Source organism: Musca domestica, unplaced genomic scaffold (assembly GCF_030504385.1).
Source record: "Musca domestica strain aabys unplaced genomic scaffold, Musca_domestica.polishedcontigs.V.1.1 11, whole genome shotgun sequence".
In the NCBI taxonomy this organism is placed as follows: Eukaryota; Metazoa; Arthropoda; class Insecta; order Diptera; family Muscidae; genus Musca; species Musca domestica.
Window position 1 is genome coordinate 12257900 of NW_026712133.1, and position 25888 is coordinate 12283787.

General features: G+C 34.3%; 2 protein-coding genes across 3 annotated transcripts; one reads left to right on the plus strand and one right to left on the minus strand.

The window, feature by feature from the left end:
- Positions 1 to 17208: 17208 nt before the first annotated feature.
- LOC101900944 (uncharacterized) lies at positions 17209 to 18616 on the minus strand. The gene is made up of 3 exons (XM_005175845.3): positions 18457 to 18616; positions 17728 to 17851; positions 17209 to 17611 (listed from the first exon to the last, which is right to left on the minus strand). Exons 1-3 carry the CDS (start codon positions 18528 to 18530, stop codon positions 17447 to 17449), a joined length of 363 nt encoding a protein of 120 aa, XP_005175902.1. The 5' UTR covers positions 18531 to 18616; the 3' UTR covers positions 17209 to 17446.
- A 4424-nt stretch (positions 18617 to 23040) lies between these two features.
- LOC101901123 (metallophosphoesterase 1 homolog) lies at positions 23041 to 25309 on the plus strand. 2 transcript variants are annotated; one of them, XM_020038206.2, is made up of 6 exons: positions 23041 to 23209; positions 23788 to 24189; positions 24252 to 24418; positions 24626 to 24832; positions 24895 to 25031; positions 25094 to 25309. In XM_020038206.2, the coding sequence occupies exons 2-6, from the start codon at positions 23795 to 23797 to the stop codon at positions 25268 to 25270; spliced, it is 1083 nt and encodes a 360-aa protein (XP_019893765.1). In that variant the 5' UTR covers positions 23041 to 23209; positions 23788 to 23794; the 3' UTR covers positions 25271 to 25309. The 2 variants fall into 2 exon arrangements, with proteins under 2 accessions (XP_019893765.1, XP_011294103.2); XM_011295801.3 differs by lacking the exon at positions 23041 to 23209 and adding an exon at positions 23242 to 23288.
- The last annotated feature ends 579 nt before the right edge of the window (positions 25310 to 25888 follow it).

Below are 25888 nucleotides of genomic sequence, written 5' to 3' on the forward strand. Positions count from 1 at the left end.
TTGATACGGTCAAAACGTGCCTGGTCGAAATAATGGTTTTAGACCCTAGTTCTCTTTGGATCAAATCCGTTTCAGCAGATTTAGAGTCGATCTAGCGATGTATGTCCGTCCGTCTGTCTGTCTGTCTGGCTGGTGCGCACGATAACTCTCGAGGAGAGTACCCGATTTGGTCCAAACTTGGTACATCAAAATATTTTTGTCAAATCTTCTGGTACCTCCCACACAAATGGTCGAAATTTTCAAAAAATACATTTTTTTCACAGAAAGAGAAACGAAAATTCTGGAAAATCTGATACCTTCCCCACAAAAGGTCGTAATTTTGAATATCGATTAAGCTCATAAAACGCAAAATTAACATCCGATTCCATTTAGACTTGGCACATCTGTATATTTCTATCAACACAGGATCTGTTGTAAAGACGGTTAAGATCCATTTCTTTCTGGTACCTCCCCTCAAAGTTTTGAATAACCGAAACGTTTATAAAATCCGAAATAAGCATCAGGTTCTCTTCATATTTCACACATTTTTGCTAACACAAGATATATTGTGAAGATTGGATATATCGGTCCTCTCCTTCTGATACCTCCCCCACAAAGGCTCAAAATTTTGAATATCCACGAAGCTCATAAAAAGTGAAATCAACATCCGATTCCATTCCAGACTTGGAAAAAACGCTCAAAGAAAGCGAAATAATCATCCAACTCTCTTCAAATTTCTCACATACAAAAATTTTTGCTAATACAAGATCTGTTGTGAATATGCGAAATATCTGCGAACCCCATCTGGTACCTTTTATGGGACTATATGAAAACGTGGACATTTTCAGTCAATTATCTGCCAAAGAAGATGGTGGCGTTTATGAACTCAAAACACACAGTTTAAAATAATTCTGTTGAAAAATGCCGAATATTTGAATGTATCGTTATATGTGATAAAATGTGAACCTGTATAGGCAGTTTTCTCTCATAAGAGGTAGTACTCATTACAAACTTCAAATACCAAATTTGAGTTCCGGTGAAAACTGTGACATAAATCAACAAAATACCGAATAGCGAATGGTACAGTTATTTGAGGGCTATACCAAAACGCTGACCTATATATCCCATTTTCAATACCAAAAGTCCTGCAGACCTAAAACACATCTAGTAAAATTTAATCAACCTACTCCATTTCGTTCGGATGCTAGAGTGATTTCCACAGACGGACGGACATCGTTAAATCGATATAGAATATTTTGTTGAGTTGGGGACTAAAATGTATACTTCGAAGTGTTACTAACGGTATGATAATATACACTCCATACTATTCTGGAGAGCGTATAATTCGGCACTGCAAGTTCTCAATAAGTGGAAAACCGGCAAATAAGTTTGTCAATATTCTCAAAGTTCTGCGTAATGCGATCTCTCTTTAGTTAAACACCAAAAAATATTCAATTTATTTCATCACATTTCAAAATATTTTTGGAATTCCGGAGAATATTTCACAGGTCAATAGTATGATATATATCATAGAGGAAAAATCGATTATCGTAGTTACATTTTTACATTCTTCCATTTTCTGGAATACAACAAAAATAGCATAAAATATTTTGGCACGTGGCAATTTTAAATTCAAATCGCGAGTCTTTAGACCTCTATTTATCTAAAATTCTTCTTTTTAACTTGGAAAACTTCCCAAGGACATGCTGTCAGACAAAGTGTATCACAGGTCAACATTTGAAAATTCTCGAATGATAAGATTGTTAAATCCCCCCGTCTACCGTTTGACAGGTCGTTGTATTTCATTTGTTTCAAACTTTGAAATCGAGTCCATGTCGGGAATTTGGTTATGAACATTGCACTTATAAATCAATTGGCAGATGTTTTATGCCAGCAACCGATCGGTCTCTCGGTCGGTCGGTCGGATGCGATTGACGTCATGAAGTTCCAAATGTTTTTTTTAACACGTCGTCGTCGTTGCTGCTGGATGGCTGCCTAGCTGTTGTTACTTTAAGCTCGTAAATAACTTAAGCCAAACGAACAAACTTATTGAAATGCCTTTGATTATGTTTGTATTCACTTGGCTCAAGTAATCTGCTGCTTATTTATGGCGAAACATAATCCTCGTCACGATCACACACTTTTTATGGCACCACAACAAAAGCAAGAAACGCCACACTGACGGCAACTCCCCCGGGTTAGACTTTAGGGGTAGCGGGCTGAACGACCGCATCGATCACACTTCACACACACCAACAACCTTTCACTCGCAATGACTTCGTGGCACTTTTCTTCTGTATTTGGACGTGGTGGAAACGAATCGGCCGAATGTAATTGTATCGTTAAAATGAGTCCAACGACTGCGACCCTTTCTTCGAGGTGATCTTACACCCACGATCGGTGATCGACGACTGTTTCCTACGAATGTCGTAACACTTATCGATTGACAATTTCCCACTCAGACACCTGTCGCGTCTCGAAGCGTTTTCGTAACTGAATGCTTTCGTTTTCGGTGAAGTTTAAACTGCTTCATGACCAATATCAGTAGTAGGGCGGCCCAATAATGGCGGTGTGTGCGTTTAAAATGTTCTCACTCGCTCCCACATATATTCGGCGTTCGGCGGCAGTATCTCCTCACCTGGAACAACAATCAACAGTTTTTCCTACATGTTCGTATGTATGATCACACGTATTCACCTGCATATCAAACAATATGAGTGTGTGTGTGTGTTGGTGACTGACTGTAAGGAAACCTCGATATAGTTCAGTTAGCCAGTGAGCTGTTACTTGGCGGCATTAGGTGTTCTATATTGGAAATATCAAGAACAACACACTGAATAAAAATGAAATATCAACAATAGACAAAATAAATAAACGTCGACGAATTCAAACAATGTGTGAGCAGTTGAAGAAGATCGTACACAAACAAGTGAAGACCGAGTTGACATAGTAACACACATACCCACACACACACACACACACACACTTGCATACCCCAAAAGTCATGTCAAGGGAGAATCTCGTTCTCAGTGTCACCTAATGGGTATTTGACTTTTCGGAGCAGCATTTTGTACACCCTACGTGTCGGGACACACCTATTTATTAAACTATGCAATAAAATTAACTTCAATGTCTGGTGGTTCCAGAATTCCTTTGGCGATTATATTACAAATTCCAAAGAGAAATTTTGTCATAGGTCCAACTTCTGATCATCCCTAATCTAGCGGTTAGTAAAAATATACCAATGAGCAAAGATTGATAAGAACGGAGAATTATTATGAATTTTTTAAAATGACTTCAAAATGTTAACGTTTTGTGTGGAACTGATTCTTTAACTCATTTTTTGAGTTACCGACAAACATCCGTAACTTTGAAACCCACAATTTTGATATAAACCAGTAAGGAAAAGTCAAAAGTCGGGCGGGGCCGACTATATGACAGCTCATACCACTATCTTATTTAGTAGAGCTCCCGTAACAAAATAATTTGTTTGTAGATCATACCACCTATCAACATTTGGCTTTAGAGCAGTTTTAGTTTGGTTTCAGAGAAAAGCAATATATGGGAGGCATATGCAATTGTGGATCGACTTTCACTAAATTTGACGGAGACATTTTAATCTTTTATACCAAATAACATGCATGATATCACTTCGAGAAGGTTTATATTACAACAAGTAAAAAAGCAAAAAGTTCGGCCGGGCCGAACTTTGAATACCCTCCACCATTTGGAACGAATTTGGAAATTTTCGAAAAAGATAACATTCGTCAAAAATTCTGTTAACATCTTAAAAGTACAGAATATAGCCCTTATATTAGGGCCTGTACGACGTGGAATTACATAGGCATTGTTTGTCTTTAGCCATTACCATATTCAAATTCGAAACTTGAAATAAACGGTGAATAATGTAGCTAAAATCATCAAATTCCGTATATAGGAAGGTACCGTTATATCGGAGCTATACAAAGACCTGGACCTGTATAGACAATTTTCTGTCACAGGCTGTAGCTTCCATTAAAAACTTCAAATACGACATCTCAAACAATTTCGGTGAATATTGTACCTAAAATCGTCAAAATACCGAATATGGGGAGGTACTGATATATGGGGCCTATACGAAAACCTGGGCCTGCCTAGACAATTTTCTGTCACAGACTGTAAGTCCCATTACGAACTCTAAATGAGTAATTTGAAACAATTCCGGTGAATAATGTCGCTAAAATCATCAAAATACCGAATATAGGGAGGTACCGTTATATGGGGGCTATATGAAAACGTAGACCTACATGGCCCATTTACGAATTTAACCTGCCTACTGACAAAATTCGTTCGAAAGATAGGGTGATTACAACAGACAGACAGACGGACATGGCTAAATCGTCTTAGAATTTTACGCTGATCAAGAATATATATACTTTCTTGGGTCTGACATGAGTATTTCGAGGAGTTACAAACGGAGTGACAAAATGAATATACCCTCCATAGTATGGTGGAGGGTATAAAAATATATGTCGGAGCCGATTTTCACCAAATGGAAACGTGCGTCCCGAAATTCACTCCATTTGGGCTGATATTGATCATTTGGTGCACAATAAACCTGAAATCGGATTAAGGATATATATGGGAGCTATATCCAAATCTTAGCCAATCTCGATAAAATTTGGCAAAGGTATTTCCGAGCTCTATAAGATATCTGGTACTAAATATCATTCTTGTGGAGTGCATATTATGAATGTGAGGGGCTTAGACATTAAATCGGATGAAACATATATATGGCTCTATCTGAACCGATTTTGCTAAATGTCATGTTCAGATTTCAGTTCATGTGGACTGATATTGACCATTTAGTGCACAATTAACCCGAAATCGGTTGAAGATATATATGGGAGCTATATATAATTTTGAACCGATTCTCATCATTTTCAATAGTGCTCGTCCTTGGGTCAAACAAATATTGTTTGGAAAATTTCATCTCAATCGGATAATAAATGCGTCCTGCATTTTGTTCACAAGTAAACATGGACACACGGACGGACGGACTGACATGCATAATTCGACTCAGAAAGTGATTCTATGAAGATCCTGAAGATCCTGTAGGTCTATCCTGCTTCCTTCGCCACTATGTAGTGTAGGGCATAAAAAAATCTGCAGAAATAAATTGATATTTACATATATTCTTATACGATGCCGTTCAGAGGCTGTTAGGTTATGTGTGTTATCAACAAACTTAACTATTTTAACTTATGTCTTGATTTACAAAAAAAAGATTTATAACTTCAGTAACTGCATCAATATGAATAATACTCCTGCATCGTGCAGATCCTTTCTGGCATACCTCTGCCAAAACGTCTGGTGTCATTAAAATACAAAATGTTGCAGTTGTCAGGTCTTATTATTTCTCATCTGAGTAATGTTAGTATTCCCAGACAATACTAGATCTGCAGAGCTAAGCACAGATCAAACTTATGTATGTAGAGGTGTATGGGAGATAAAAGATGTAAACAAGAAGTTAAGTTCGGCCGGTCGGAACTTTAAATACCTTTCGCAATTTGGAAAGCAAACATTTAAAAAATATATAGATGTCGAGATCCAGTATTTGAGATGATCATGAGATATATCGGTCTACGTTTTCGTATAGCCACTACATAACGGTATCTCCCGATATTCGGTATGTTGATAATTTCAGTCCCATTTTTTTAAACAGAATTGTTTTAAATTTGTTATTAAGAGTTTATAACGGGTTCTATCTCGGGTATGGATCCACGTTTTACTATACCACCATTTTTAGTATTTCTACGATTTAGTCCACACACAATTAATAACAATCCTTGTAGTAGAAATTTGTCCCCGCTTTGGTATGGTCCCATTTAACTGCATTCGTCAATCGATCTCACTGGTATTTGCATATTTGAATACATATACCTTAATTTAACCAGTAAAGAATGTCCTAAAGTCGGGCGGCCCGATTTTATGATACCCTACACCACTTTACTAATTTATTTGAGCTCCACATAAATGCTTTTATGGGAGAATTCAATCATACACCCTATGATTATAATTATAATTTAAAATTCAAAGGGCTAAATATGCCGAAGCATTTGTATATTTTAAATTCGGACTTGTATTGCCCATTTGGTGCAAAATTAATTTGAAATCAGATAAAGATATATATGGGAGCTATATCCAAATCTGAACCGATCTCGATAAAATTTAGCAAAGGTATTTCTGAGCTGTATTTGATATATTTCCCTGAATATCGTTGTTACGGAGTGCATATTACGGCTGTGAGTAACAAATACAACAAATCGGATGAACAATATATATGGGAGCTATAGCTATATCTGAACCGATCTTCACCAAATTTTTAGTATCTAGACTCAATTCGGTCGTAAGTGCCAAATTCCATCCTATTTGGGTAAATATTAGACGTTTGGTGCACAATAACTGGTAAATCGGACGAAGTTATATATGGGAGCTATATCCAAATCTGAACCGATCTCGATAAAATTTAGCAAAGGTATTTCTGAGCTGCATTTAATATATTTTCCCAAATATTGTTGTTACAGAGTGCATATTACGACTGCGGAGGACAAAAATGACAAATCGGATGAACAATATATATGGGAGCTATAGCTACATCTGAACCGATTTCGATAGAATTTGGCATACTTATTTTCAGGCCTAACTTGGTTGTATGTGCAAAATTCCATACTATTCGGGCTGATATTACACGTTTGGTGCACAAAAAAACGCAAATCGGACGTAGATATATTAGGTAGCCATATCTAAATTTTTACCGATTATCTCCAATTCCAATAGGGTTCGTCCTTGGGCCAAACAAATGCTGTTTGGAAAATTTCATCTCAATCGGATAATAAATGCGACCTGCATTTTGTTCACAAGAATACATGGACAGACGGACGGACTGACACGCACAAATCAACTCAGAAAGTGATTCTATGCAGATCATCAAAAGGAACTATCGGTCTATCTCGTTTTCTTTTGCCTGTTATAAACAAATGCACAAAGACATAATACCCTGACCACCTTGTGGTGTAGGGTATAAAAATGTGTGATTTTTTCCAAATTATGGAGGGTATTGAAAGTCAAAACTCGCTATAATCTAATCTCACTGCCTCTTCTAGAAACTTTGAGTTAGCTTTGGCATTGACCTTTTTGGCAAGCAATGGTTCGGACAAGAGCGTACTATTAGCCATCCATTTCCTATTTAGCCATCCATTCCTCTCAAAAGCTCTCCCGACCACATTGAACTGTAGTCTGAGGGATCTGTGGTTGTGATGCTTTTTAGTATAATGTGCCTCATCGAAATAACTCTTTTAGACCCTAGTTCTCTTTGAACGAAGGTGGCTTCAGGACTCTAGAAAGGAGTTTCCGATCTGGTCCAAACTTGGTACATTCTAATATTATCAAACTTAAATCGAGTTTGGAGATGGACAATATCGGCCATCTTATTCTGGTAACTCCCCGACAAAAGGTTGAAATTTTCAACAACAAAAAATATTTAACTGCAGAGAAAGAGAAAGGATAATCCTATTTTGCTCCAACGTGGCAGATCCTAATATTTGCATCAGTTCTAAGTCAGGTGCGAAAATGGACAATATCAGTCCACTCCATCAAGTACCCCCTCTCCCTACAAAGGGTCAACAATTGAAATAACTACAAGACTTATAAGATGTGAAATAAGAGTCCGATTTATCTGCTATGAAGATGGAATACGGCGGACAACTCCTTTTGGTGCCTTCCCCTTTGGGGTACAAAATTTGAATATTTATAATCCTTACAATTTGTGAAATATCTCAGTGATTCTGCTTAAGTATTTCTCACTTAACCAGAGATCTGATGTGAATATAGGACGTTTCAAACCACCTCTTCTGATAACTCTACCACAAGGGGTAAAAATTGTGAATTATTGTAACTCTCTCAAATTATGTGTATCTGAATATTTCTATTAATCATAGACTTAATATGAGATGTGTCGGTCCACACCCTCTGATACCTCCCCCTCCAAGTTACTTTACTGCTAATCGCATTGGAAATAACAAAATTTTGGACATCCCAAAAATTTATTAGTATTTTTAGTAACTACGCGATCGGGATTGAATATTAGGTCCACCTTAATTTTTGTTGGTGAAGTCGGTTGGAGAAAAATCTTAAAAATGCTATAACGTCGATGGTATCGGTTTCCTGCCAATGTGGTTGTCAAATCGCCCAATACCAAATTTAAAAAATATCTGCTAAAAATAAGGCTGAAATCACAAAAATACCAAATATTCGGAGGAACCGTCTTATGAGTGACAGAAGGAATAAAGACCCTCCTCCAGCAATCTTCTGTCACAGAAGAAAGAGCCCATTAAAAACCTAAGTACTCAATTTCGGGTAATAAAATGGAGCTATAAAAAACATGAACCTATATAGACAATATTCTACAACAATTTAGTTTAAAAATTTGGTTTAAATTCCTAAAATGACGAATATTGGGAGGGACGGTTATATGAGGGCTATAAGAAAACGTGGAACTATATGTTCGTAGACCATGATTCCATCTTTCTCTTCAACGTTCAGTACAATTGTGTTATACTAAAAACTGGAATACTCAGGTTCGGTGGAAAAAATCTAAGAGTCGATTATTTTCCATAAACTTTCAATTTTTTTAATATTTTTAAAAAATGCACATTGACAAAAAATAAAAATAATATATTCGTTATATTAAAACATGAAGTAATATTATTTTTCAAGTAATAAAACTTCTCAAAAAAGCCAATGAGACAGTAGGGGTATTCACTTGGATTTCAATGTTTGTTATAAAATAGATGTGTTTCGTGTTTAAATGCGAAATGCCAAACTGCCAACTTTTGCATTTTTATATTTCAAAATAATAAGAGCCGCGAAAACATCCAAAGTCCATGCACACTAATGTCAAGGGAGTACCCCCAATTAAAAAAATAAATAAAAAACTAAAAATGTTACGGTTGATGGTGCAATAAATGGTAGTAGGTGTGAAGGAAATACAACAATCATTTTTTTTCAATTTCTTATCAGAAAATTTCATTTTTATGTTGAGTTTGATAGTTTGTTTGTTGACATGTCAAAAATGAACAAAAGGAAAACAAAATAAGAATCTATTATAGTGTCATTAACAGCAATGACACCAATCGCCAATGGAACATCAACCAAACGTTAGATGTCAAAGACAAGCGGACGGACGAACGGCACAGGTAAATGATTGTTGTGCATTGTTGGTCTCGATAGGTGTTTACACACATCCATCAAACCAAATCGAACGCAATTGCAACAATGTTTGTCATTCAGTCAATCGGACGACAATTTAACTTATCTTCAAAAAAATAGACAAGCTACAAACAAACATACATTGTTATATTGTACGAATGTATGTGTACTCAGTTGTGTTATCTTAGGATTCCAAGAATCAATTGAATGTTTTACAAATTGCTTTAGATTTTTCCGAGCCAAGCCAACACTGTTCTATTTTCCGAAATTTTCGGTTAATATCTTTCATCGCATCAGTCGAATTTGTCTTTGACTATTGCAGTGACATAACAAATTGCTGGCCATTAAACATAAATACAAGAGTTGATATTAATTTGTTCAAAAACAGACAGATGCCACATGACTTACTACTTAAATGACAAGAAGCCAGATGAATAAGGATTTCACAATTTCTTCAGCTATTGTTCATTCCATTTGAGTATTCCATTTGTAATTAGTAACATATCAATTCGAGAGTTGCATTTGTGAATCGTAATATTTCCACGATAACTCTGGGAGGAAGTATTCGATTTCGTCCATACTTATTACATCGTAGTATTATTATCAAACTTCAGTTGTGTTAGGAGATGGGCAATATCGGTACACTTCTTCTGGTACCTCCCCCACTAATATTCAAAACTTTCACTACAGCTGTCAAAAATAAAATAACCTCACAGAACAAGAAGGGATATCTGCTATAAAATTTGAAATAGGACTCCAATTGTCTTCAAATTTCGCAGATCCCTATATTCCTACAAACACACACCACTCCTTCTGATACCAAGTCAAAAATTTTCTTCAAACTTTGTACATAACAATATTTTTAACAACCAGAGATCGGTTGTGAATATGGATTCTATCGGTCCTCCCTTTCTGGGCAAAATTTTGAATATTTTTGCGAAAAAAAAGTTAGCAATTTTCTTTAAACATCGTGTAAATCAATATTTCTATCAACAATACATCTAACCTAAAGTTTAGCATTTTAAATTACTATATGATACCCTACACCACATGATACCCTACACATTTATTAGAGCTTCCGTAATAAAAAAAAGTTTTTATTAGGAACTTATGTGAAGTAGATCATACCAACTATGAACCTTATTTGAATGCGTATCATAGTTTTATAGTAGTCACAATTTGGAAACTATATCCAATACTAAATCTATTTTCGACAAATTTGACGGAGGCTTTTGTACCTCTAGTATTGGAGCAATAGATATACCGGACAAAGAAACTCGGAAATGGAAAAATTCGGTTGAAAATGAAAACAATCTATTGAATTTGGGCTGATATTTATCGAATTTATATCGAAGCTATATAAAAATCTGAACCGATCTCGATAAAATTTGGCAATGGTATATTCGAGCAGTATGTTATGCCCGGTATCAAATGTCCTTGTTGTGGAGTTCATATTACGCATTTGAGGGACTTTAACACCAAATCGGATGAAACATATATATGGGAGCTATAGATATAACTGAACAGATATTCACCAACATTAGAAGTACGTTCAAGGCTGAATTCCGTCGGAAGTGACAAAATTCTATCCATTTAAGTTGGTATTTGCCATTTGGTGCACAATAAACCCGAAATCTGAAAAGATATATATGGGAGCTATATCCAAATCTGAACCGATCTTAACAAAATTTGAAGCACTTATTTCAGAGTTGTATCTGATATCTGGTACCAAAGATCGTTGTGGTGGAATGCATATTACGCTTGTGAGGGACTTAAACACCAAATCGCTATAGCTATGTATCTCCAATTTAAATGAAATTTGGAATGTGTGGTGGAATTTAGTCTAAAAATGTATTTGCCAAACTATATTGAAATCGGTTCAGATTTGGTTATAGCTTCCATGTATATTTCCGACCAATTCCATGTATTTGATGCACACAACACGCTTATTTAAAAACCACAAAATATTTCTATATAAAATTTTTAATGCACATGAAAGCAAAAGGGGTAGCGAAGCGCACAGGACTCAGCCGGCGAAGATATTTATGAAAGCTCAATCCAAATCTCAACCGATTACCACTAATTTCAATAGAATTCGTCTTAGACTTGTAAAAAACTCATTTGGAACGGAATTAATGTTTCGAATGCACTTACGTATTGTCATAGAGAAACAGACCATCGAAAGAATTGTGCAGAAAACCAAACATTCTTAAATTGATTCTAATTACTAAACTGTAAAAAAGACCAGCATTATGGATCGCAACATTTCAGGAAGACCTTAAAATGTTGAGGGTACATTGAAATTAACCTTAACATATAAATTAATGTCGAATTCGGGATTACTGCTACATGCCTGGTGAACCTTGACTGTAGCCCATTCTGTAGAAGAAGTTAGGCTATACAAAATCTCAACAATTGGGTCGAAACCAATATTAACATTGGTGGATTTTCAGAAATTCCACTGAAAATATGGCTAGAATCATCAAAATGCCGAATATCGGGAGGTACTGTTATATGGGAGATATACGATATCTTGGGCCTATGTACAATGGGTAAAGTACTCACAAAGAACTCCCTGTGTGGAATTTCAGAGATTTCCATTTAAAAATATGGCTAAAATAATCAAAATACTGAATATTGGGGGTGGGGGGGGGGGGGGGGGGGTGGTACCGTTATATGGCGACTATACGATATTGTGGACCGATATAGCCCCTTTTCGAACATGACCTCTCTGCAGACAAAAGACTGATCTGTGCAAAATTTTAGCTTCCTATCTCAATTCTCTAGCCTGACTACAACAGACGAACGGAACGGTCTTCGTATAACCCCGATTTAACAATACCGCCCTATATAGCGTATTTTGATGATTTTAGCTACATTGACCGGATTTTTTCATAATTGTATATTGTAATGGCTTATGGCTTAAGTTGTCTATGCAGGTCCAGATCTTCGTATAGACCCCAATATATCAGCTATTTATAATAAATTAAGATTTTACACACATTTTTTACAGACAATGTCGCCTATATGCACATAGTTCTTCTCCATCGGATTCTTGATGTACTACAACGAGTCTCTTATTCGTTCAATTCTAGGAGAACACCAACAACTAAAGTGATGACCTCAAAAATTGATGGCATTTTGAATTTCGATTAAAATGTACCCCTTTGTGACTCTAATCGTTTGCATTTACAAGACAAATCATCAGCAACTCTTAATTGAGACGTTATGACAACGTCATACGATTAGTTTTCATAATTGTTCTTTAGGTACAACCAGATACACACCCTAATGGTATGAAAACAATTTCAATTATGGATTTTAATATCGAAAGAATTTTGATAAGTTATGGCTGAATCCAAAAGTGCCTCAGAACACCATCTTCCCCAATAAGCCATGGTTGATATCATTCGAACAGTTCGCTTCGCCATCTGTTTTCTAAGCATGAGGATGGATGGTTGATAACGCCATTGAATGTTTGTTGTTGTTGTTTTTTTTTTTATTTTGTACCCATAGCTAGCTGATATTTACTCTTCATCGAAGTGAACATAGAAAACATTTTTGAATGATGACAGCTCGCTAGGTGCTATTGCCAATGCCGGTAATGGTGATGTCAATTCCATTTTTGTTATTTTTATTTCCTTTTGTTTTACCGATCGAACTTTCAATAACATTTGTCACGACTCTGATGACAACATAAAATTTGGATCGATGATAAAGGAAATTGGGACAAATGCATTTGTAACTGTACAAGGGTTTCAAGAATAATTATACTCATTAAATATAGTCGTATATAGTAAATATAGTTATAGTACGTTTGCAGTTTACCGGATTTATGCTATGTTCCAGATCCTGCAAGAATCTATTAGTTTTCAGATTTTTTCCGATGTCATAAAGGAAAAATCGGTTAACGGTTATCGCAGTTCTGGAAAAGAGCATTAGTAAACCCAGTTGATGAATTCAATTCAATCATTGGCTTGGGAACATTGATATGTCAACATTTGCTTTGTCAAAAATAAGTAGATTTTTATGTGTTTTCTTACACGACGCAATTCGGAGGTTGTTCTGATAAGTATTTTTTTAAGATTATCAAAATTGGCTTGACAATTCATTATCCCAGCAGCTGTGTCGATGCAACTATCTGTATTCTTCTACCATGGAATGTACTTCAAATAAAACCTCATAAAGAAATTTAATGAGACAAAAAGCTCTAATGTAAACATACTATTACTTCCTTATAATAAATAAAATTATCCTACAGTAGTGCTATTCTGGAATTCGTTAAAGATGAACATTTAATAAAATGACACTTAATTTCATTTATTCTTAAATTTGTTGATAAGTTTGCGGCCAAAAAATACAACCGCTTAGACTAGCCCATAGAAATAGTTTTTCACTTTTATTTCGGATTTTAGTTCATAATTTTGTGTTTAAGTTTTACTCTTTTTGTTGGAAAAATCGTTATAGAATCGCACTACTGGACTATATTATTTCCGCCCCACAACACGTGTGACAGACGTATGATATCATAATTCGTCAAAGAACAGAACCAATATTTTTTGTCAAAATTGAATTGAATTTTTTTTCGAATAAAACATGTTTTTGTTCTCTTTTTATTGATAAATATTTACACTTAAATTCAATTCTGTTTGTACAAGTTTATTAAAAAATATCTGCGTATGTATTTTATATCAATTGAACGTATTTTCACCAAAAATATATAGACATGCATGTTTATATTCAGTAGACTCCCACGAAAAACCAAAAAAAAAAAAAAACAATTAACAAAAGAGGGGCAAAGTTTAGTGTATGTACACTTGTATGCATATTTATTATGAAATAAATTGTACCGGCTATGGTTGTTCTTGAATGCATATAACGGCTTTACAGTGAAATCGGATAGAAATCTGTCTGAAATAGAAATCTATCTGAATATGGCATGAAAACATGGAGGATACATCTAACAATGGCAGAATTACGAGGTAACCGCATCAGGCCAACTAGATATGCCAACCAAATTGCTGCAATTTGAATTCGCCACACATAGGCACATTAAGAAATTTTTGATAGATTTGAACATTTTAATAAGGCAACTGAGAGTTAATCGAGAAAATCGGTGTAGGTCAGCCTTTTTACGCTCTACCAGATCAGAGCACGGCCAATGTTAAACATTTTGCATGGTCCTACTGAAAATCCAACTGGAACGTTAATAAGTGAAATTAGAAATCTTTTTTATCTATAAACCAATTTCGATAAATATCAAATATTTTTTTGCAAATATTTTTATACTCACCACCTTGAAAAAAAGGGTATATTAACTTTGTCATTCCGTTTGTAACATCACTAAATATTCGTCGCAGACCCGATAAAGTGTATATATATTGATGTCTGTCTGTCCGTCTGTCTATCTGTTGAAATCATGATACAGCCCACATTATTTGACGCAGAGCTTCAAATTAGGTACAACAATGCGTATTATGTATAAGATGGTTGGTATTGAATATCAGATATATCGGTGCACTTTTTGGTATAGGCGCTATGTAACGGTACCTCCCGATATTTGGTATTTTGATTATTTTCGCCACATTATTTCACGGATTTGTCTAAAAATTGGTATTTTTAGGTCATGATAGGTTCTAGCTCCGGTGGCGAAATATTGTATGTATAGGTCCACGTATTTGTAAGGCCCCAAATATCAGTACCTACGATATATGTTATTTTGAAGATTTTAGTCATATTTTTCACGGATTTGTCTAAAAGTTGGTATTTGTAGATCATAATAGTTTCTAGCTCCGATGGTGAAACATTGTATGTATAGATCCACGTTTTCGTATAGCCCCCACATAATAGTACCGCCGTATATGCGGTATTTTAATGATTTTTGCCACATTTTTTCACGGATTTGTATAATAATTGGTATCTGTAGTTCATGATGGGTTCTAGCTCGGGTGGCATAACATTGAATATTTAGGTCCACGTTTTCCTATGGTGCATATATAAAGATACCCACCGAAATTCGGTATTTAGATAATCCTAGTCACATCCACGAAATTGTTTCAAATTCGGTATTTAAGAAGATTTGATAGATGATCCTTGAATTATAAAATTGTCTATAGAGGTTCCCGTTTTGGTACAGCCCCCATACAACGGTCTTACCCACATTATGGTTTTTTTAAACACTTTTGAATTCAGATTCTTTTATATAAAAATGTTTTCTTTACCCAAAGGTGGTATTAAAAGTTCAGCCGGCCGAACTTAATGTTTTTTTACTTGTTCTGGACTATATAAAGTATATATATGAAGAGCGTATTACGGATTTGGGATTATTTAAATGTTGCATGAATCATATACTTATATGACATGTGAACCGATTTTTAACCGAATTTCAAACACTGAAGCTCAATTTGGTTGTATGCACAAAATTATATTCTATTGACTTGGATATTACGCATTTTGCACGCAAAAAAAACGTGAAAATCGACGAAAACGTATGTTTGGGCTATCTGAATACCGATTACCACCAATTTCGATCAACATTTGGAAGGAACAGACAAAATGTAAAAAAATCCGTTGAAAAATGTCGCTATATGTTTAAAATACTGAATATCAGGTTTTACAGTTATATGGGGCTTTACGAGAACTTGGACTTTTGCAGCCAATTACATGCCCATTAAGAACTCTAAACACCAAGTTGTAATATTATTCTGTTGGAAATGTAGCTATCATCATAAAAATACGGAGGCTAAATGAAGACGTGAATTTCCTATAATAGGAAGCAATTCCCACTGTAAACTCCCAATTCAGAATTGGAAATAATTCTGGTTAAAGGTTTGGTAAAAATCGTCAAAATTCCGAATATAGGGGATACATATATAGAAGATATAGGAGGTTGCATGCTACAATAAGGAGGTAGAGAGCTCAGTAAAATCACAGGTATACAGCACTCAGTTTCTGCCCGCCTTCTGTCAGAATTATTCAAAACAGGTAAAAAAAGCATTAAGTTCGGCCGGGCTAAACTTTTATTACCATCCACCACTGAGTAAAGAAAATATTTTTATTAAAATTATCAGAATTCAAACGTGTTTCACTTTAAACTACAAATACCAGTAAGACCGTTTGGACTTTTATACCATAAAGTGTTTGAGTCCGTTATATGGATACCATACCAAAACGAGAACCTTCATAGACAATTTTATAATTCAAGGATTGTCATCTACCAAATCTTCTTAAATACCAAATTTGAAACAATTTTAAATGTGACTACGATTATCAAAATACCGAATATCGGTGGGTATCGTTATATGTGCGCTATAGGAAAACGTTGACCTAAATATTCAATCTTCTGCCACCGGAGCTAAAACTCATTATGTGAAAATGTGGCAAAAGTCGTCAATATACTGAATAGCCGGAGGTACCATTATGTGGGGGCTATACGAAAACTTGAACCTATACATACTATGTTCTGCCACAGGAGCTAGGACCCATTACAAACTACTATGACTAGGATTATAAATATACGGAATATCGGTGGGTATCGTTATATGTGCGCAATAGGAAAACGTGAACCTAAGTATACAAATATTCTGCCAGCGGAGCTAGAACCCATTATGAACTACAAATACCAATTTTTAGACAAAATGTGGCAAAAATAATCAAAATACTGAATATTCGGAGGTATCATTATGTGGGGGCTATACGAAACGTGGACGTATATATTCCGCCACCAGAGCTAGAATCCTTTGCGAACCATAACTTTTAGACAAATCCGTGAAAAAATGTGGCAAAAATCATCAAATACCGAATATCGGGAGGTACATTTATATGGCAATACCAACCATCCAAGACATAATACAAATTGTTCTGCCAAATTTTTAAGCTCTACGTCAAATAATTTGGGCTGTATCGTTATTTCAACAGACAGACAGACAGACAGACGAAATCGTTAAATCGGCTTAGAATTTTATGCTGATTATAAATATATATACCTTATGGTGTCTACGACGAATATTTGGGGATATTACATACGGAATGACAAAGTTAATATACCCTCCTTTTCAAGGTGGCTGTCTGATAACATGCATTATTCTTATTTCCTAACGCAATTGTCTGCCATACATTTCTTCGCATAATATGTACAACAGTATATTCCCAATATTATTTAGTATATTCCCAATATTATTTCCTAGAGTTGGACATTAAAATAAAAGGAAGTTTTAGTTTACATTCCAACAGTATCGTATATATTTTCTGCATTACTGCGATTGTCCTTTCGATATGACCTCATTAAGTCCATTTTATAGTTTGCCAGAGCTTTTTCCAATATTTGTTCAACAGGTGAAAAAGTAGAGCGGGAACGCAGGCGAGCTTTGGTCATCTCAAGAGACTGTTGAAATAATAAATAAGAAGAAAGTTTAGAAAATCGATACTAACTTTTTAATAAAACATATATGAAAAAAAACAAAAAACATATTTTATCAATTGAAATTTGCAATTGCTTACCTTTATTAGATTGGCATTTCTCACCATTGCCTCGTCGTATGTCAATATTTTCGGTTCTTGGTTGTATGATTTATTTTCTATAGATATAGCGGCATTCTTTTCAAATTTCTCTTCCTCGCGTTTTCTAAAAGATTAAAAACAATGCATACCTTAAGGATGAAGAAAAAATATTGAGGCACCCTGTGACAGCTTCCCATGAAACTTGGTTTTTTTTGTTGGGATTAGCGGAGAAATTTAAGTTTATATTTATTTTAATGCGTTATAAAAAAGGACATGGATCAAACTAGAAACTATTATAAATTGCAATACATTGTCTATTATTGTTTTTTAATTAGTCTAAATAAGACATTTTCAATATTAACATTAGTAAACATTTTAAATGTGCATACTGATGATTTGTGTGCGTTCAATCGGATGCAACATATATCAATTATATTGGGATCATATTACGACATTACTGCGTTTGGGAAGTTTTTTATTTCGAATCCAAGAAACCGATTTGGCTCAGGCTTTTTGCTCTGTTCCAGAACCTTCAAGTTTCTACTAGTTTTACATTTTTTTCGATGTCATGAAATCGCTTGTCGTTGAAAAAAAAATTACATTCTTGCAGTTCTGGAACAGAGCATTTATAGTCCAAACTTGACGATCCAAATTTATTCATGTCAACTTTTTCGGCCAATTAAAATAAATGGAAATATAGAATATTTAAATCCAAAATATTTTACGTACACAGCATCTAGCTTGGAATCAACCTCAGCTTCCAGTGCCATAAACTTTTCATTAATCTCTTTAATTATATCCATTTTTCACAAATAATAACAATATTTTTTGAATCTTTAATATGAATGTTTGTTTTTATTTACACAATTTACACACCTAGGAATTGATTTTCATTTTGTTACCTTGGTAATGGTTACCATGGTGATTTTTATAATAGGATTATAAAAGGTAGATTAACTCGAGTTTAAACACAAGATATAACAATTAGAGAGCATATAAGTTATTTGTTTGACAGTTTTATAAAATTTGCCATGGTTGAATTAAGAAGGAAAGATGTTGCAATCATGGTACAACAAAATCAAGGTAGGCCTATGATATAATATGATTTAAATCACGGTACAATAAAAAGGTAAGGTAGAGCTCCCAGCTGATTAAAATTTTTTTCTAAGTGTGTGAATATTTTCAAAAGCAATGCATTATTAATATTAACCAGATTTGCCATGGAATTGAAAGATTGCACACTTTTATTATTATTTGTCTTTTCAATAATAAAAATTGTTCAGAAAGTATTCAAATTAGGGTGTTTTCAAAATGCTTATTGCAACGTATGCATCTACATCTACAGTTTTTGTATCGAAATAAATCCTTAGAGATATATAGAACATGATTTTGAAAAGAAATTTTGATCTTTCATTTAGTTTTCGCGGTTTTCAATTATTTATTCAAAATCAATGCAATAAGTTGTTTAGTTTCTGACATTACAATCCATGCAGGTAGGTCTCGCTACTAGCAATTTTTTCGACTTAGCCAACATTTTCTTCATTGTACCATGGTTGCAATTATGTTTACAATTCTTTCAAAATTATTCATTCGACAACATCTTATTTGTGTGTGAATGAATTGAGTTATAATTTGAATAATTAATTAATCATTTTGAGTTTTCATTGAATAAAAGTCGATCCCCATTCTGAAATAAGCTAAATGATTCCGACTGGTCTTGTGTGTTTTGATGTTTTTTATTAAATGTTGCCAACGTCACTCTTCAGCTGCAATTTTATTTTGGGGTTCGTAACGAGCGCATGGTTACCTGGTGAATATATTCCATATATTTAGAGGTTTTCACATATACATTTTAAACATACAGCGGAACACTTGCAATACAGCAGGCTTTACAGCATTTGAAAGTGTATGTGTAAAGCATGGTAAAATTAAGAAGGTAAAGTCATTTCAAATAAGCATTCCCATCTCTGCATTTTCTGTAATTTAACTTGTCAAATTTCGGGGCATAAAACAGGTTGCCATCTCTGATTTGTGTGCATCCAATGGATTTGTAAACATAAATCTTAAAATGAGATGTTGTCAAATTTAATAATAATTTTGAAAAAAAATGTAATCATATGATTAAGTTTAAGTTTCTATAGTTTGAGAATGTATGTGCGAACATGGCTTAATAAGAAAGGTTGCTCAACTTCAAAGAAACTAGAATAATGCAACTCTGTGATTGAGTCTTATAATGTCAAAAAGAGTTTTAAATATGCATCAGTTGGTTTTGTATATTTTTCAAATTTTCTAAATTCTTATATTGGGTACATCCCGCGAAACAAGAATTCAATTTTGGGGTTATTCCACAAGATTGAATCTAAAATAGTAGGACAATACAGTTTTACCCCTACATTGTACAATGTCTTGCCCATTAACGTCGAAAATATGCATTTATTTTGCAACCGAATTTGAAATTATTTCAAACTAGCTGGCCCGGTCCGCGTTGCCGGCCCGTAGTTTTTGTCTATTATGCATATTTGTCAAAGCATAATTATTCAAAGATATGAATGTTATAAATGTTCACGTACTGGTCGATTAGTTTTTAATTTTTAGTCAAATGAGCAGTAATTTGGAATTTACTGTACTTTGTACACCTCATAATTGAGGGCTAATTGATTTAAGAATAGCCAAAGTTAATTACTTTAAACCCATTAGCACCTCAGATTGTGCATTAGAGTCCTCATAAGTCCCCCTAACTATGTCGGTCTGTTTGTCCGCCAAAAGGTGGACTTGAGGGGGTACTATTACATGGAGAAAATTCTAAAATTTGTAGATATGTTGACATTTTTGTGTAAGATTTTCACCCCCAAATACACATTTTTAGCCAAATCCTTTGAAATATGGTAAAATGCGAAACATCGACCTACATTGAAAACTTTCTTCACCCCTTATAATCCAAGATGACAAATAGAGGCCAAATCGAAAATATATCAGAACAACATATCATGTCAAACTGAAAAAAAATCACGTGATTTAAATAAGTAAAAATAGTTTTATCCACCTCATAATTGAGGTCAGACTGATTTCAGAATAGTCAAATATAATTACTATTTTACACCCATTACCGTAATATGTGAACTAATTTTAATTGTCATTTAAATTGTAAATTGGAGACCACATAAAGTCCATATTTTTCATCATTGTATAATTCAATGACGATTCAACAAATATTCGGTCCCGTGCTACTTTCTTATATTTGTAATTTGTTCATGTTTTCACAATTTATTTCATATAGATGTATATCCCAAATCTACGTTCCCAACCAATATTCTCTTGGGGGTTACAAATTCAATAGAATACAATTTTTTTTCTGACCACACATTAGATGTGAAAGTGGACTTGGGGATACTCCAATGTGGGGACTTTACATGAATAAATTTATATGTGGCAATTATCTGTACGATGGTTCTTTACCCCAGGGTAGCATAAATACAATTTTTTAGTGGTCAAGACCAATATGGGCTCTACTCCAAAATCTTAGAAACAAAGATGCCAAATAAAGGCCAAAAATAGAAGAAAGTGGCGAAGACTCCAAAAATGACTTAAATCATACGATGGTTATTTATGATCGATATCATGACCTGCAAAAGCGATTTAAGGTATCTTAAATGTTCAGAAGAATTTTTGGAAGGATAGAAATCCTTTTCTTTCCCATTCGCTCTACTACTTTGCACCATTGATATTTGGTATTTTACTGATTGTACTCCCAAAAATTTTGCATTTTGAGCTATCATTGGACGGATTATTGTCACATGAAAGAAGTAGGTCCACGCTTTGAATTGAGCTCCATTAGTCTTTTTCGGTCATTTTTGTTTGTTTAAATGTGTTCGCATCTTCCAGCTGAACTACGATGAAGGCTCTGGAGTTGAATGGTAGATGTCAGTTAACATCGTATTTCGCACTTATTTTATTTAATTTTTTTTTGTTTTTTTGTGAAAAATTGTATATATTAAAAAATTATTCTTTATTCTAATCCACTGAATTCAATATCAAAAAACTCAAAAACTTCATCGTCTGTACAGCAAGTTTTATAGTGAGTGGCCGCTGTACTGGGATTGTGACGCATAGAATTGCCAACCATAAATATTGACAGTTTGAGATAATTCTTCAAATTCCATCCCTGGAAATAAAGGGCAATGATCACGGATGGTTGTCAACGACATCTTTACATTCTCACATTCGTAAACCAAGTAAACGTCAATTTTATTTTACAATGTCTCTTTATCGACATCTCTTTGCCGCCTTTCGATTCATAACATTTGAAATGTATTTCATTGGATTTGTTCAAAGGTTTTTTTTGCAATATTATTAAATTGATTCCACTGCAGGTTCTGTGGTACCCATGGCAGAAGAATACAGGTAGATGCATCAACGCTTGGGAGCATTGATATGTCAAAAAAAATTCAAATGTTTTTTAAATGTAAGTAGATTTTTATATGTTTTCTTATACTACGTCATTCGGAGGTTATTATATTTCGCGTTTTCAACAATTTTTATAAATTTAAATGATTTTTCATTCAACATTTTCAATTCCAAAATTGGTTTGAAAGTTCATTGTCTCAGCAGCTGTGTCGACGCGTCTACCTATATCTTTCAACCATGGTAGTACCATGGTACAATGAAGAGAAGGTAGGTCAACTTTGAAAAAAATGCAAGTATAGAGGTCTACCTGTTTGGCTTGTAATGTCAGAATTGCTATCAAAAAAATAAAAAAGCAAACAACTTGTTGCATTGATTTTGAATAAATAATTTAAAACCGCGAAAACTGAATAAAAGGTCAACATTTCTTTTCAAAATCATGTTCTATATATCTCTTATGGTTTATTTCGCGACAAAAACTGTAGATTTTGTCGATGCATACGTTGCAATAAGCATTTTAAAAACACCCGAATTTGAATATTTTGTGAACAATTTTTCTATTATTGAAAAGAAGACACACACATAAGCAAATGAAGTTGACATATTAAGCCAGAAAAATAAAAAAATTGAAATCATATGGTAGTTCTGCCCTACCTTGAATTCATTGTACCATGGGTAGTACCATGCATTTTCTCTATAACTTCCGCCCAATCCAAGTGCCTGCACCGTTTTGTTCGATTTATTCGTTTAGTTCAATGGTGTGTAAACCACCTTACACTATTTTCATCTTTCACTTCCCTTTTTTGCTCAACAATGTTTCTAGTTCCGCGCTCTTTTTGTGAATTTTTTTAGTTTCCCTCGGGTTATGCATTACACTCATTCGTAAACAACAGATTTCCCTCGGTGGATTTTGCTTTCTGTTTATTTTTTATCAAGTATTCTTTTGGCTTTATATTCGTTTCGTTGGAGAAGTCGACTTACCTTACCTTCTTAAGCGGTTTGAAAGGTTCAAAAGTTTTAAATTGCTAATAATATTTCTTAAGCGGAATAAATGAAATTAAGGATTCAACTGAATTTGTTTGTATGTATTCTACGCTATTTGTTATTATTTAATAATGAAAAAAAAAAATGCCGCAGAACTTCTTCAAAGATAGCGGCCGGTGAGCTTGAAAAGTCCATTCTATACTGAAGAATATATTTTCCAATAAACGATGCTGACATTTTATGTTCATTTCCAAAAGTTTAAGAATTCCAAAAAAGATTTATATTTGAAGCTTTAGACATTGTTCCAAAGCCTGGAAGTTGGAAAGAAAATGGGACTATAAAACGGGTAAAAATCAGTCCCTTTATAAAGTATACTATCATCCTGAACAAAGTACATGAAAGTTAGAACATTATCTTTATAACTCCCCATAATCTAAACGATTGAACAATGAAAAGCCAACAAACGGGAACTACATTTGAATTTGCTATGGAACAATAGGAAGAAAATATGAACAGAAATAATTTGTTCCTTTTAAATCCTGCTCTATTTGCACCTTGTTAATTTATAAAAGCATAATTGTAGATTTAAGAGCGTTCATTTATAAACTTATGTCGGCATTTAATTGAAATATTCGAAATATTAAAAATGTCCTCTCTTTTCCACTTCCCAACTAGAATCGAAATGAATTGGCGTCGTTGCCTTTTTGTGATCTTATCTTCGATGTTCTATTGTGAATTCCTGGGTGATTATATAAAATTGAATTCATGCTCATGGCCAGCTCTAGAACCAAATGAACTTCATGCTATGATTATTGCTGATACCCATTTATTGGGACCTTTCCGGGGACACTGGCTGGACAAATTATATCGTGAATGGCATATGCGTAGAGCATTTCAAGCGGCCTTGTTTCTGCACCGACCAGATATTATTTTTGTTCTTGGGGATTTATTCGATGAAGGTGACATGGTTGATCATGATGACTTTCGAGCATATGTTACGCGATTTTATAGTCACTTTCGAACCAACATACCCATAATAAGTGCAGTGGGAAATCATGATGTTGGATTCCATTATAAGTAGGTATCACAATATGAGATTTGCAATGATTTTTTAATACTGATTTTATGGATAATTTCAGAATGCATCCATATTTTATGAATCGGTTTGAGGAACAATTCAACAACACGGGTGTTCAAATGTATACATTAAGAGGCATTCACTTTGTGCTCATCAATTCAATGGCAATGGAAAATGATGGCTGTGAATTTTGTCAAACAGCTGTTGAGGAATTGCACAGTGTTGCAGGTACGTCAAGATAATTCTTATCTCTTTTCGATAGACACGATACGATTATCCATAATCATATCAAGTAGAGGTACTTAAAAAATAATTTACATAATTAATATATAACAAATAAACTGAAATGTTGCCATTTTTATGTATAATACCACTTGACAGTACTTATCAACAATACACTTTCTTTCTTTCTTATACACTTGAAACTTTTTTCAGCTAAACTACATTGCCTTAGGAATCTTAATACATGTAATGATTTCGAAACAATTAAAGAACACGTCAACTATAGCCGTCCCATAGTATTGCAACATTTCCCCACATATCGTAAATCTGATCGATCATGTAGAGAACATGATTCGCTTAGAATTGAAGAATATCGAGAAAAATGGGAGGTTCTATCGAAAAATTCGACAGATTGGCTTGGTAAGTTGGGAGCTATTTAATATTTTAATTACTCTAATGGAACTCTTTTCGTTGGCGCCAAGGCAAATTACTGCATCCGCGTTTAGCATTTGCCGGTCATTCACATCATTACTGTTATTCCATCAATAGATGGGGAATTGAAGAGTATACGGTTGCTTCATTTAGTTGGCGAAATAAAGTTAACCCCAGTTTTCTAATGGTATGCAAAAAATTTTCTTAATTTAAATTATTTTTTAATTATTTTTTTCGTTTTGTTTAAAGGCTTCCTTAAATCCCACCAAACATTCTGTGCACAAATGTCCTATGTTGGAGCAGCCAACCGTCTACATACTGTACATATTTACCGGTTGCCTTTGTATTATATTAATTATTATAGACATTTCAAAATGGTTATATAGTTTAGTTAGAAGATCAAAACCTCTTATAAAAACTCAATAAATTTTTTACATAAATAAATAATTAAATAAATTTTAATAATTAATTTCATTTTCGCTGCCAGTACTGGATGGAGTTACATTGAATCTCTCTTCGTGCGCCAAATACCTCGGTATTAAGGAGCGTCCTAAAAAGGGCCTCATTGCACTCTATTTATGCAGAAAAGGCATAAAAAAGTGTTGGGAGCTTAGACTAGAAGTCGTATAATGGATGTATGTCTGACATATGGGTGTCTCATCTGGTGGCCGGATCCTTACACACGACCGGAACTCTCAAGAGCACTGCCTAATCTGCATTGGATATGCTGCTAAGCTTCCAGCTACCTCCATCCTTTTCACGCCTTGGTCATGTGTGAATTCTGGATATACCAATTCGTCGGTACATCTTAGGCAAATGTAATAGATTAGTGATTACATGCCAAGAAAGCCGTACTTACAACGTGGATTCATAAAGCGGTGTTGGGTTCCAGGATATAACAACATAGTTGGGAATGAAGTTGCTGATGCATTAGATCGAGGCAGATCCCATTGATTGATTGATGAGACTGTTAAACCATAGATGTGTTATTATGTCAGCTGCTTCAAAAAAATCACCGAGAAAAAACTAGAAGAATATGGTACT

What these genes read in the sequence shown, in the direction of transcription:
- LOC101900944 (XM_005175845.3), bottom strand. Translation starts at nt 18,530, where the DNA reads ATGGATATAATTAAAGAGATTAATGAAAAGTTTATGGCACTGGAAGCT. An exon ending in GATTCCAAGCTAGATGCTGT is followed by an intron (nt 17,852 to 18,456) that starts GTACGTAAAATA and finishes TTAATCTTTTAG; the next exon opens with AAAACGCGAGGAAGAGAAAT. An exon ending in GAAATGCCAATCTAATAAAG is followed by an intron (nt 17,612 to 17,727) that starts GTAAGCAATTGC and finishes TTATTTCAACAG; the next exon opens with TCTCTTGAGATGACCAAAGC.
- LOC101901123 (XM_011295801.3), top strand. Translation starts at nt 23,257, where the DNA reads ATGCCGCAGAACTTCTTCAAAGATAGCGGCCG. An exon ending in TTCTTCAAAGATAGCGGCCG is followed by an intron (nt 23,289 to 23,787) that starts GTGAGCTTGAAA and finishes CTTCCCAACTAG; the next exon opens with AATCGAAATGAATTGGCGTC. An exon ending in GGAATTGCACAGTGTTGCAG is followed by an intron (nt 24,419 to 24,625) that starts GTACGTCAAGAT and finishes AACTTTTTTCAG; the next exon opens with CTAAACTACATTGCCTTAGG.